The sequence below is a fragment of the Excalfactoria chinensis genome, chromosome 4 (genome assembly GCF_039878825.1).
Source record: "Excalfactoria chinensis isolate bCotChi1 chromosome 4, bCotChi1.hap2, whole genome shotgun sequence".
NCBI classification, from domain to species: Eukaryota; Metazoa; Chordata; class Aves; order Galliformes; family Phasianidae; genus Excalfactoria; species Excalfactoria chinensis.
In genome coordinates, this window is record NC_092828.1 from 82,128,033 (window position 1) to 82,140,074 (window position 12,042).

General features: G+C 64.9%; 2 protein-coding genes across 4 annotated transcripts; one reads left to right on the forward strand and one right to left on the reverse strand.

The window, feature by feature from the left end:
- Positions 1–119: 119 nt before the first annotated feature.
- Positions 120–7,900, reverse strand: SHROOM4 (shroom family member 4). 3 transcript variants are annotated; one of them, XM_072336515.1, is made up of 10 exons: positions 7,743–7,900; positions 6,010–6,161; positions 5,086–5,217; positions 3,181–4,786; positions 3,024–3,085; positions 2,424–2,930; positions 1,834–2,208; positions 1,588–1,759; positions 1,121–1,393; positions 120–1,039 (listed from the first exon to the last, which is right to left on the reverse strand). In XM_072336515.1, the coding sequence occupies exons 1-10, from the start codon at positions 7,866–7,868 to the stop codon at positions 770–772; spliced, it is 3,675 nt and encodes a 1,224-aa protein (XP_072192616.1). In that variant the 5' UTR covers positions 7,869–7,900; the 3' UTR covers positions 120–769. The 3 variants fall into 3 exon arrangements, with proteins under 3 accessions (XP_072192616.1, XP_072192615.1, XP_072192617.1); XM_072336514.1 differs by having other exon boundaries at positions 3,181–4,828; XM_072336516.1 differs by lacking the exons at positions 6,010–6,161; positions 7,743–7,900 and adding an exon at positions 5,708–5,968 and having other exon boundaries at positions 3,181–4,828.
- Positions 7,901–9,039: 1,139 nt separating this feature from the next.
- Positions 9,040–11,698, forward strand: BMP15 (bone morphogenetic protein 15). Its single transcript, XM_072335853.1, has 2 exons — positions 9,040–9,665; positions 10,273–11,698. Exons 1-2 carry the CDS (start codon positions 9,320–9,322, stop codon positions 11,037–11,039), a joined length of 1,113 nt encoding a protein of 370 aa, XP_072191954.1. The 5' UTR covers positions 9,040–9,319; the 3' UTR covers positions 11,040–11,698.
- The last annotated feature ends 344 nt before the right edge of the window (positions 11,699–12,042 follow it).

Genomic DNA, 12,042 nt, shown 5'->3' on the forward strand with positions numbered 1-12,042 from the left:
TGGGGACACCGCGACCCCACTTGCCAACCCCGACCCCCTCGGGTCCGCTGTCCCCAGCTCAGCCCGGCGGCACTGGGGACATCTGGGGACGCGGTAACAAAGCACGCAGGACACGGTGGGACAGTTGTGCAGCAGCTGCTGCTCCTTTAGTGTGTGACGGCACCAGGGTGCCGTGTCCCCTCCCCAGGAGGACAGCACTCTTTGGTCCTAGCAGTGACCCCACACACGGCTCCCCACAATGTCCCCATGTCCCCCCTCCTGCGGAAACCCTGTGCAAAACGAGCATGGAGCGGACAGATGTACAGTAGGGACAGATGGTGGCTGAGGGACTAAGTGCTGTTTGGGGACACCGCGGCACGGGCAGATTTGGGGACGGGAGCCCCGTTTTGTCCTTGGGGGGATTTTGCCCCCATGTTCTTCCCTTCCGGTGCGGGTGACACCGCCGCTCAGTATCCCCAAAGGCAATGGGGACACAGAACTGAGGGAGCAGGCCATTGTTCCCAACACAATGGGGAGGAAGAGGAGGCCGCATTCCTCTGCCTCCGGACAGACCAGATGGACACACAGAACCGGACAGAACGGATGGACGGGGGGACAAGAGGGCTTAACCCTTTGAGGCACGGGGTTGAAGGCACGTGGAGGGATGGGGGACACAGTGATGCCCATCCCATGGGTCAAATGGTCAGCCTGGAGAATAAATATGTGAAAAAGTAAACGAGATGGATGGATGGGTGGGTGGATGGATGGATGGACGGATGGATGGGCAGGACTAGCAGCTGGTGGGCGCTTGGCCGAGGCTCTCCCGCAGGCAGCGCAGCTGCTCCTGCCCCAGCTTGATCTTCTCATCCAGCTCACGCTGCTCGGCCGTCAGCGCCGACTTCATCTTGATGAAGTGCCGGTAGTCTTGCAGCTGCTCGGGGGGCAGATAGCGGGCCACCATGGCACCCACCGCCTCCTCCCGCCGCCCCACGTGCTCCCGCAGCTCCTTGGCATCCTCCAGCTGCGCCGCCAGCAGCCGCTGCTTCTCCCTCAGGGCCACCTATGGATGACACCCAGGACGTGGGTCCCAAGGCCCCGCTGCAGCCCGACCACATTCACCACCTCCATTCCCACTGCACACCTTATCCTCGGAGGCAGCGTGCGGCCCCAGAGCGTTCAGCGCATTCTCCACCCGTGCCAGGCGGCCCGACAGGGACAGCAGCAGGTTGACCACCTTGTCCAGGTCCCCCACGAAGAGGCGGTACTTGTCGAACTCGCCGGGCGTGCAGAGTGCCTGCAGGCGGGCTGCCACCTCCTCACCCAGCACCCCGTTGGCGCTGATGTCCTCCTGCAGTCCCCGCTGCGCCTCCCGCAGCACCGCCAGCTTGCGGCTCAGGCTCTCCACCAGCTGCAGCTGTCAGGGGGACGGGGACAGAAGGGGTTGGGGACCAAAGTTGGGGAGTAGGGATGCCGGCAGGGCAATGCAGCAAGCAGCCTTGCGTGGATGGAGCATCCTTGCACAGATCTTTGCACCCTGAAGCCAGCACTCCTGCACAGATGGAGCGGTGCAGCCAGCATCCTCCACCCAGAAACCCCAGCCCCTGTTACCTTTTTCTCCACCAGCTCCCGCTCCAACTCCTCCTCCTCCTCTGAGCTCCCCTCCGCCACCTCCGGCAGCTCCTTCACCTTGCCCAGCAGCTCAGGTTTGCCATAATATGCTGCGTAGGAGGGGGGGCTGCCGGTGGCCCCGGGTGGAGGCGAGATGGGCTCGAAGCCCTGCCTGCGGGCACAGGGACTCAGTGACAAGGACACCACCATCTCCCTGCACCCAGAGATGCAGGGTGCCATCCCTACCTGTCCTGTGGCTCCTGGTGCCAATCCTGCTGGATCCGTTCCCTCCATGCCTGGCGGTCCCCTGCTGCCAGCAGCTCACCCATAACAGTGGTGGTGGTGACCGGAGGGGACACCAAGATGCTGGCCAAGGAGCGGTCCCGGCCCGCCACATCCCACAGCAGCTCCTCTGAATTCATGCGTCGGGGTTGGGGCCGTCCCCCCCGGGTGTTGGGCTCCTCAGGGCTGCGGGAATGGGGTCCCCCTGGGGTGCCCATGGGGCTGGGGGCAGGCAGGGGACACTCGCTGGACCAGCCCCGCTCCCGGCCCCGGCTGAGCCTTTGGGGGGGACCCTCCTGCTCCCAGGGGTCCTTTGACATTGAGCACTCCTCCTTGACCCTGTGGACACAGTGATGGGAACATCACCGCTTGGGAACATGCAGGGAGGGGATGGAAAGCTCAGGGACTACCCCCCTCCCCATCTGCAAACTCCACCGAGAAGGGGTCCCCGTGCGTCCCACCCAGGCCAAGTGACAGAGATGCCGACACCATCCTCCGAAGGACAGTGTGGTCCCCAATACCCTAAAGTGAGGAGGTGGCCCCACTGCACCCACCTGCAGAGCTCAGCTTCAGGTTCCGGCGTCCCACGGGGGTGGCCAGGGGGGGTCTCAGCAGCGAGGCTGCGCGTTCGCTGCCGCACGGCTTCAGCAATGCTACGGGATGGTGGCGGGGCCGTGCCGGATCCAGAGCCATCTTTGGGATGCTGCGATGCTCGGCGCAACCTGTACTGCTCCCAGTTGGGTGGAGGAGGGCGGGGAGGGGGGGGACCCTTTTTTTTGGGTAAACCCGGAGCCTCTGACTGCACCCGGAGGAAGTCCCTGCGGGCACGGGGGCTAGAGGGCTCCAGGTTGAGGTGGCTCTCAGAGAAGGCTCGGCTACGCAGCGGGCGATGCAGAGGCTCTGGGGGAGGCTCGGGGGAGCGGGGCGGCCGCTCGCCATCCCAGGACAGGTCGTGTGTGGATGTGGTGCGGTAGCAAGGTGGCCACTCAGGCTCAGAGCTCTCAAAGCAGGGACGGAAGGGTCCGAGCCGCTGGAAGCCCGGTTTGTAGTGGGTGAGCTCACTGGGGAGAAAAGCACCAAGAAGTCACCCCTTGATCGTGCCCACCCCATTGCATGCACGATGGTGCATGCAGGCCCCAAACCCCACACCTCACCCAATGGACTGGCTGGTTTTCCTGCTTATCGCTGGTGGCTCCCACTCCTCCAGGGGAAATTCCTGCATGGGGATGGAGAGACGGCAGGAATCAAGTAGGATCCAACAAGCCAGGAACCCACGCTCAACCCCAAATCCCCACAGCACGGCTCACTCACCGGCATAAAGGCCTTTCGGGGTGCCCAGGCGCTGCTCTCATCCCGTGGCATGCAGCAGCAGTCAGGGCAGCGTGCCCAGGGGTGGCAGCGGTAGGCATGTCCGCGGGGCAGCAGCGCCGGGCACATCTCCCCAGTGCAGTAGCGGCAAGGTTCGTGCATCCCAGGGGGAGCCCCATAGGGATAGGGGCAGCCCCGCAGATACTCCAGCTCGCCGTGCCTCGGCAGCACCTTGTAGTAGGGCGGCTGCTCCCGGCAGCACTCGCTGTAGGGTCCAGATACGCGGCGAGCATCGCGGTGCTCAGCTGATGGGAAAGGGTCAGGCTCAGCCGCTTTTTGGGGTTTTCCATGCCAGGCGGGCACGGGGCGGCTGCTCTCCTCAAAGAATCTGCGTCGGTCAGCAAAGGGCAGGAGGACGGCTTCCTCGGCACCCTTGTGCTCACGGGGGCTGGGAGAACGCTGCGGCTGCAGCTTGCGCTCCGGTGACCAACGCCAGCGGCCCCGGCTGGGTGCTGCCCGTTCAACTTCAGGGCCTGGCAGTGTGTCCCCCACGCAGCTCCTGCCGTCCTCACTGGGTGCAGGGCTGGGTGAGCCCTCCGTGGGTTCCTCCGCCTCCTCCACCGGCTCCTCGCCCCGGGGTTGCGCTCCAGGTCCCCGGCTCTTTTGCAGCTGTGCTTTGCGCCACTGGATCTCATTGCGCAGGTTGGTGGCGAAGCGCTCGCTGCGGCGTCGAAAGTGAGCTGAGCGGTTCGGGGGGCCTCCACCACGCCGACCCCCTGCCCGGTGCTCCTCTGCCAGGCCCTCGGTGCTGGGTGCAGGGCTGAGCCCGCCTGTCCCGCGGGGCTCGGCGTGCAGCGGGGACGTGGTCCAGCGGTGGTTATCAGGCGCTGGGGATGCAGGGGATGCGCGCCCGCTGCCGGTGCTCACGTGGAGGGCGCGGAGTTGGGAGGCCAGCAGCTGCTCGGGTGCGCTGTGACGATGGCCTTGCAGAGGGGACAGCAGCACGGTGTCCCCCGCTGTCTCCATCCCTGCATCCGGCGCACGGTGAACGCTGCTCTCCGGGTAGGACCGGTCTCCGCTGTCCCCAGCACAGCGGTCAGGGTGGGAGCTCAGCATGTAGTACTGATCGGCAGAGAGGTGCTCCTTGGGGGGACACGCTGCTGGCATCCTCCCGCTGCTCCCCTCGCCGTCCTTGTCCCGCTGACACAGGAAGGTGTCGGAGATCCACCTCCCCTGGGCGTGCAGCGGGGTGGCTGGCACTGACACACGGCGGCGGTCCGTGCCGCCGGCTGGGGATGCTCGCAGGCTGTCTCTGCGCACTGGGGGCTGCGGGGGCACGGGGTGCCGGGTGGTGTGCCGTGCTTCTGGTCCTTCAGCACCTGTCTGCAGGTAGCGGGGGTCTGGGGGCTTGCAGGGTCCTTCAGGGCCGGCGGTGTCCTCAGGGCGCAGGGATAAGGCGCAGTCTGAGGTGTTGGAGCTGGCTGAGAAGGAGCTGTAGGCCGAGTCCCGCTTGCTGTGGTGCTCAACAGGTGACGGGGTGCCCTCGTAGTAAGCGTGGCCAGGCTGATCCAGGCTCTCCATGCTCCCAATGGAGCTGCTCCGGTCCGTGCTGCAGTGCCGGGACAGCGGGTTCCACTGCAGGGACAGCTCGCTGCCAGCAGCGTCACGGTGCCGTCAGTGTCCCCGAAGGGGAGCATACAACCCCCAGGTTCAGGTCAGCACAACGGCTGCCCAGGGGACATGGGGAATGCGTGGCACCGGGACTCGTCACCTCCTGGCTGCCTCCGGCACAGCCACCACCCCTTCCTGCCAGCAGTAAACAGGGCAGTGGCGAACCCGCGGTGTGGGGCAGCCTGGGGACCCCCCCCCCGTTCTCCCCCTAGCCGGGACCCCTCCATGTTTTCTTACCTGACATCACAACCCGAGGGCCAGGAGAGGCTGAAGGCGTCGGGGGGGCAGTGCATGGCCGGGGCGTCGGGGCGGATTTCGGCAAGCTTGGCCATGTGCCAGGAATGGGGCCGGAGGACGGGCACGCTCCTCCTTGCCAAGAGCAACAGCGGGAGAGGACAAGAATGGGGAGGAAGCCGGGCCGAGGAACCGGGGCTGAAGTCACTTCCTATGGGGTTTCCTGCCCACCCCCCCCACCCCCAGGCCAGAGCCCATCTAAGGGGGGCAGCAGTGAGGGGGGGGGACCGCAGGGTCCCAGGTATGGTGCACAGGGTCCTGGCACAGGGCACAGCTGAGCATTCTCCTCCCAAGTCCAGCACAAGCTCAACCCTCCTGGCTTCAGCTGCTGGACTCTGGTGAAGGGACAATGGGGACAACCCTGTGCCCCCCCATCCCAGCCCCTCCTAAGTGTTTCCATATGGATAGAAGGGATGATGCCAACCCCTGCACCCCACAAATGCCATCCGTCAGCTACAGCATTCATGGGGCTGCCCCACTCCCTGGGGCTTGGCATGAAGGGAATGGGGTATGAGGGGAGGGCACGGGGGTCCCTTACCCCACCCCCTGGCACCCTCAGACTCACCATGGATGAGGCTGCACCCCAGCGGCGGCACGACCCACGACCCTCTGTGCCCCCCAGTGCTGTAGCCTGGCTGGGAGCAGCCGGCAGAGTGGCTGCAGGGTGGGGGGGGCTTCTGGGGGGGACCGGCACTGCCTCTCCTTCCTTCCCCAGGCAAGCAGGAAGGGAGAGCTTGGAGATACCTCCCAGAAAGGGGGCGGTGAGCAGAGGGCACCAGGCTGGGACCTGCCCACCCCACTTCAGGGACCAGAAGTGATGCTAGGGGTGACCCCACACCCAGACCCCCTCCCCATCCCCGTGCCAACCTGCGGACGATCATCTTGAGGGTGCGGTAGGAGCCCTTGATGAGGATGAGGGCTTCCTGGCGGGAGCCGTACAGGGGGGTCCCGCTGATGTTCACCAGCTCATCGCCGGGCTGCAGCCTCCGGGACAGTGCTGCCTTTCCCCCGTCCTCCACCTGGGTGAGAGACAGGCAGCAGGGCAGCACCAACCCAAAAGCTGCCCCACACAGCCCCACGGTGCCTTCAGCCTGAGCACCCCGCTGTGAATGCAAGGGATCTGTGGTGTCCGCCCCAGTCACATGAAATTCTGAGCTAAGAAAGGGCATAGGGAAAGGAGGAGGGGGAAGAAAAATGTCCCGTCCCAGCAGATTCCCCTGCGGGCGCGGGCAGCACAAGGGCTCTTTGTGCCCATCACCCATAGGGGCTTCATTCTCAGCCCCGTAAGGATGCTGCTCTGCTGCCCGCCCGCAGGTTTAAGGGGAAAACAGCCAGCAAAGGGCTCTGCACCCATTCCCGGCGGGCTCCACGGGAACCCCAAAGCCACCTATGGGGTGACACGCCACCATCAGGAGCCCACCCTGCCCGCGGGCTCCCCACCCTGCCCGGCAGAGGAACGGGCTCTGCGCACAGCGCCCTCAGCACCCGCCTGGGTGGCTGCCAGCCCCACTGCCCGGGGCCCCCCGCCGCTCCCCAGCACCCCCAGGGGCAGAGCTGGGGACCAACAGGCAGAGCAGCGCTCGCCGAGCTGGGCAGCCGAACCGCAGCGTTCACCCCGGTCCCTAATGGTGGCACCAAGTCGGCTGGTAGGAATACCTGCTGGAACCCACGCCGAGCCCACCGCAGGGCAGGACCCACACAGCGGGACCCCCTCCATCCTTCCTCCAGCATGGGGGCCCCCCATTCCGCCGGCACGCACGCCCCTCGGCCGGCTGCGGGCGCCCCGGGGGACCCTCGCTGAATGCACAGAGCGCTGGAACAAGCCCCCTTTGTCTGCACTGCACACGCGGCGGTGGCGGGGGCCGGCACGGCGAGGACCCCCCCCTCTCGATTCCCGCAGCGGCAGGACCCGTCCCCGGGGTCCCCATCCCAGGCTCGGCGCACAGTGGCTCCCAGCCCCGCGGTGACACCCCTGGGGCACAGGGCAGGGACAGCAGCCACTTTTCCAGCTCCCCCGGCCAGACCACGCTGCAGCGGGGTGGGATGGCCCTGGGTATACTAGGACGGACAAACTGGGGGGGCACGAGCGAAGGGGACGGGGCTGACCCCCTGCCATGCATTTGGGGTGTCCCATGGGTTCTGCACAAGTCCCGCTGGGGTAATGCCCCCCGATCCCAAAAAGGAATGGACAGTAACAGAGTGAGGGACAACTGTGGGGTGGGGGACACCCGCAGGGAGGGGGGGGTCAGAGGAAGGGGAGCGCAGCTGCCACCGCCCCCGCGACAAACCCAGTCCCCCAGCACGGACCCTTCGGATGGGCCAAGAGCGGGGTCGGAAGGACCCCAACTTCCCCCGAAGTCCCATCTCGAGGATATGGAGGCAGCATAACGGAGACACGGGTACCCCCCCGTCCCGGCATCGCCTTCCTCTGGGGTGGAGGGGCGCGGGGGCGGCCGCCCCCCCGCTAGCCCAACGGATGTGCCGGAGGAATTTCCTCCCGCTCCCTGCGCTCCGCCCTCCCTGCCCCCGGGGGGGAGTCCTGGGAAGCGGGGAAAGGGAGTCGTTGGGGGGGGGAGGGGGCACGGGACCCCCGATCTTACCTTGGAGACGATGAGGGGCTCGCCGTGCTCCAGCCCCCCCCGCAGCGTGAAGCCCCAGGGCGCGCCGCCCTGAAGCTGCACATGCACCAACTGCACGGCCCCGGGCCGGCCCTCGGCCCGCTCCATGGCCGCTACCGCCCCATCCCGGCACGGCTCGGCACGGCTCGGCACGGCGGAGGAAATGACACCCCCCCCCCGCCCGCCTGGCTGGGGCGGAGCGCAGCCAGCCCCGCCCGGCACGGCTCGGCACGGCTCGAAGCCGTCGGCTGCGCTGGGGTAGGAGCGGTGCGGCTCGGAGCGTCCCGGTAGAACAAGGAGGGCTGGCACGGCACCGCACGGCTCAGATACACACATGGGACATAGCGCTTGGCACAGTTCGATTTGGCACAGCGTGGCACAGTTTAGCCCTTCGTGGCACGGTTCAGCCCCGTGTGGCACAGTTTGGCACAGCACACAAGCAAACTTGGCGCGCTGGGACTTGGCACAGCTCAGCACAGTTTGGCTCGGCACGGCTCAGCTCGCAGCCTGTGCTGGACATGGAGGGGCGCACCCCGCCGCGTCCCACCCAGTGTCACCCGTTACCGCGCCTGGGAGGGGACGGGTGACTCAACGCCGTCTGGCCCCCGCCCTGTCCCCCGGGACGTCACCCCACGTCCCCCCGGCAGCTCTGACTCATTGCCTCTTTGCCAAAACGGCTGCGCCGGCAGCCCCACGCTGTCCCTACGCCATTGGGATTGGGGACACCCCACCCTCCCAGGTGTCCCCGCCGTCCCTGTGCCCCTGCTGACGGTCCCTGTCCTGTATCCCTCCTTGCCCTCTCCGTCCCAGCCCTTGGAGTCCACTTTGGGCAAGATGTCCTGCCGGGATGACATGAGTGTCACTGGGCTTGGGGACGCTGTCCCCCATAAGGCTGTGCTTCAGGTGACCACGCAGGTGACACGGCTGAGCCTGGTGACAGCTCAGATACCACCTGGCTGTGCTCTGTGCCACTGGTTTCTGGGTCCCTATATCCATGTGCCACCAGCCCCGGGTTCAGGGACACCACCCCACCTCCCCGCAAGGGAAACTGAGGCACCTGGCCCCAATGAGCCCTCCAGGCTGAGCACAACTGTGGTGAGCCCACCTCAATGCTCTCCTCCATCCTGACCCTTCAGTGGGCTGCAGAGAGCTGGCACTGAGAAGGGAGAACTTAGATGTGGGTCTCAGGGGCTCCTGCCCCTTTAAGCCCTAATTAGGAACATGCCTTTAAAAAATCCCATGGGCCCCAGCCCTCTCACCCTGCTGGACCAAGCCGGTGAGGAGCAGGTGGGCTGAGCAAGCTGGTCCCCCCACCACCCCACTGCACCCCTTCCCTACCCCGGCACTTTTTAGCCCCCCTCCCATTGCCAGGCTTTTGTCCAGCTGGCTTTGCCCCCTGCTTTGGGGGATTTGGGTTTTAGCCCTGATCTTGCACTCCTTTTGCAGAGCCCCCCCTTCACCCCTTTTCTCTTTGTGCTGAGCTGAATCCTTTGGCATGGGTGCTGTAGCGTGACAGCACCCTGAGACCTCTTTCTGCTTTACCTCTTTGGGGGGAACACATGAAGCATGATCGCAGCGCTCCCCTAATCCTGCTGTCACCTCACCCCTTGTCACCCACCATGGCTTTGCTCCGGCCCTTCACCGCCCTCCTCCTCCTCACCGTGCTGCCCTCCTGGGTTGCAAGCCAGACCCCCCCGCTGCCCCTCTTGCAAGCGCTGCAGGCACAAGCGCCGGGTAGCCAAGGCTGGAGGGGAGGGGCGGCCAGTGGGCAGCCCCTGCGCTACATGCTGGAGCTGTACCGGCGTGCTGCTGATCACGAGGGGCGGCCCCGGCGCGGCCGAAGTCTGAGCACCAATACCGTGCGCCTGGTGCAGGCAGCTTCCCATGGGGGACAGCCCTGGGCAGGTAAGGTGGTGGCAATGGGTGATGTGGTGCGTGGGGTTGTTGTGAGTCCTGGAGTCGCTGCTTGGATCCATGCTGTGCCCTGGTGGAGCAGCACTTGGTTGTGAGGTTCCCCCTTGGCTTGGGGCCATTGGTCAGTCATTCATTGGGTCCTCCTGGTGCCCTGTAAATAGTTTCCCCTTGGCCTAGTGTTGCTGTCTCTGCTCATGTCCTCACTCTGCCCTTGTGAAGCAGGTCCCCACTTTGTTTTGGAGATGTTTAGTGTGGTTCTCCCTGTGCTCTGTGGAGCACTTGGCAATGAGGCCCACCCCCCCACCTTGTTTTGGGGATGCTGTTTCTGCTCAGGTCCTCCTCATGCCTGTTGGAGCTTCTGGACATGGGATATCTCCTTAATCGGAGACACTGGCTCGGGGACAGCAAGGACAAGGGCATCACTTGGTGCTCAAGCTGCAAGCACTGCTGGCTCTCTGCTCCCATTGCAGTCCTGGCACAGGAAGTAGAACCCCTCCTAGGAGCTGTTTGCCAAGGGCTCCAGCACGCATGCTGGGCACGGTGGGGTGGGATGAGGTGATGCTCCAGGCAGGAGCTGACAGCTGCTTTCCTCCTTCAGGTCGCTGGTACGTGCAGCCCCTCACCTACCGCCTGGGCACCCAGCCTGAAGCTGAGCACCTTTTCCGTGTCACCGTGGCCTACCCTCAGAGCCTGCCACTGCCCCGTGGCCGCCTCCTGTGTGCCGTGGAGCTGCTGCCTGCTGCCAAAGCCCCGGCGGTCCTGCTCAGCCCCACCGCCCCATCCCGCCACGGCTGGACCGAAGCAGACATCACCCCCTATTTATCCCCAGCAAACAGCAGCTCAGGAGGGACGCTGACCCTGCGGCACATTTGCGTGCGAGCTGGCCGAGCTGCTGCGGCCACCACGCCGTCCCCTGCGGACCCCTTCCTCCTCCTCTTCCTCAATGACACCCGCAGCGGGATGCTACCAGAGCCTCGGCGCAGCCGGCGTGAGGCAGGGACACTTCTCCACGACCTGCCCACTTACCTGCGGGATGCTGGAGGGGACAAAAGTGACTGTTCCCTGCGCTCCTTCCCCGTCAGCTTTGCCCAGTTGGGTTGGGACCATTGGATCATCGCTCCCCATCGCTACAACCCACGCTATTGTAAGGGAGTGTGCCCACGGCTCCTCCGTGATGGCTACCACGCACCCAACCACGCCGTGGTGCAGAACTTGGTCCACCAGCTGGTAGATGCCAGCATCCCCCGGCCCTCCTGCGTCCCTTATCGCTACAGCCCCATCAGCGTGCTGATGATCCAGCATGATGGCAGCATCCTCTACAAGGAGTATGAGAACATGATTGCAGAGTCCTGCACCTGCCGGTAACAACCTGTGCCTGGAGCTGGATTTTCCTTTTTGGCTGTATTTTGATGCTTGGTGGGTGGGGTTGTTTTGGTTTTTGATAGAGAGGGGTTTGTCTCCACTGCGGTGCGATGCTCTGAGGGAAAGTTTTACAGTTTTATGGAAAGCTTATTAAAAAATAAGATGTATGTAGGATTTTAAAGGTGGGAGCCCGCCCTTAGCATCCCTCTGTCCTGCACTGCTGGCTGTTGTGGGGGGCTGGAGCACGAAACTGGTGGAGAGCGTGTCTCCATGCTGTCACCTGCACCCATAGGACTCAGTCCCATGCACCCCAAGCCATCTTGTCCCTAGGTATTTTGGGGGCTTCCCCTGTTGCAGCCCTCCCCCCCCCCCCCCACTCCTCTTGTTTTTTTCCTTGGGATGGCTATGGAAACTGGTGGGACGTGGGGATGGCAGTGTTACCCCATTGCCTCTCCCTCTGCTGTCCCTTGTGGGCTGGGCTCTGCTCTGAACCTGTCCTTGTTCCCAGAGGTGTCCCCCAGGCTCACAGCCTGGCTTTCCTCTATTTATTGCTGACTGTGTTAATAAATAAACTACTGAATTTTGCTAAAGTCCACCTCGGTGGCTCCTTTGTTCCATTGCTGCTCTGTGGGTGCACACCAAGGCCCGACCACCTCCTTTTGTGTCCCTCGCCCTTCTCCTTCTGCTGTGCCTTAAGGAGCCCTGGGTTCCCCTCCCGTCCCCATGCCCTGGGCGCTGCAGTTCAGGTGGTGGCGTGGAGGAGGAGGGAGTCTCCAGTTCAGTTCCAGGTGGTGGAGCTGGGTGGGTCCCCTGGGGGCTGCAGTGCTCCTTCAATGAGGGTTATGGAGATGTGCTCCCCCGTCGCATGGGCAGCCCGAAGGACGGCACCGTGCTCCTGCACGCTCAGCGTCCCCCGCTGTCCGCATGCGGAGCTGCCTTCCTCCGCACCTCGCTGTCCCCATGTGGCCCCTGTCCCCGCCCGCCCTTCGCGGCCTCCGCCCGCCAG

What these genes read in the sequence shown, in the direction of transcription:
- SHROOM4 (XM_072336514.1), bottom strand. Translation starts at nt 7,868, where the DNA reads ATGGAGCGGGCCGAGGGCCGGCCCGGGGCCGTGCAGTTGGTGCATGTG. An exon ending in AGCCCCTCATCGTCTCCAAG is followed by an intron (nt 6,162 to 7,742) that starts GTAAGATCGGGG and finishes TCTCTCACCCAG; the next exon opens with GTGGAGGACGGGGGAAAGGC. An exon ending in CCTGAAGCTGAGCTCTGCAG is followed by an intron (nt 2,209 to 2,423) that starts GTGGGTGCAGTG and finishes CTGTGTCCACAG; the next exon opens with GGTCAAGGAGGAGTGCTCAA.
- BMP15 (XM_072335853.1), top strand. Translation starts at nt 9,320, where the DNA reads ATGAAGCATGATCGCAGCGCTCCCCTAATCCTGCTGTCACCTCACCCC. An exon ending in TGGGGGACAGCCCTGGGCAG is followed by an intron (nt 9,666 to 10,272) that starts GTAAGGTGGTGG and finishes TTCCTCCTTCAG; the next exon opens with GTCGCTGGTACGTGCAGCCC.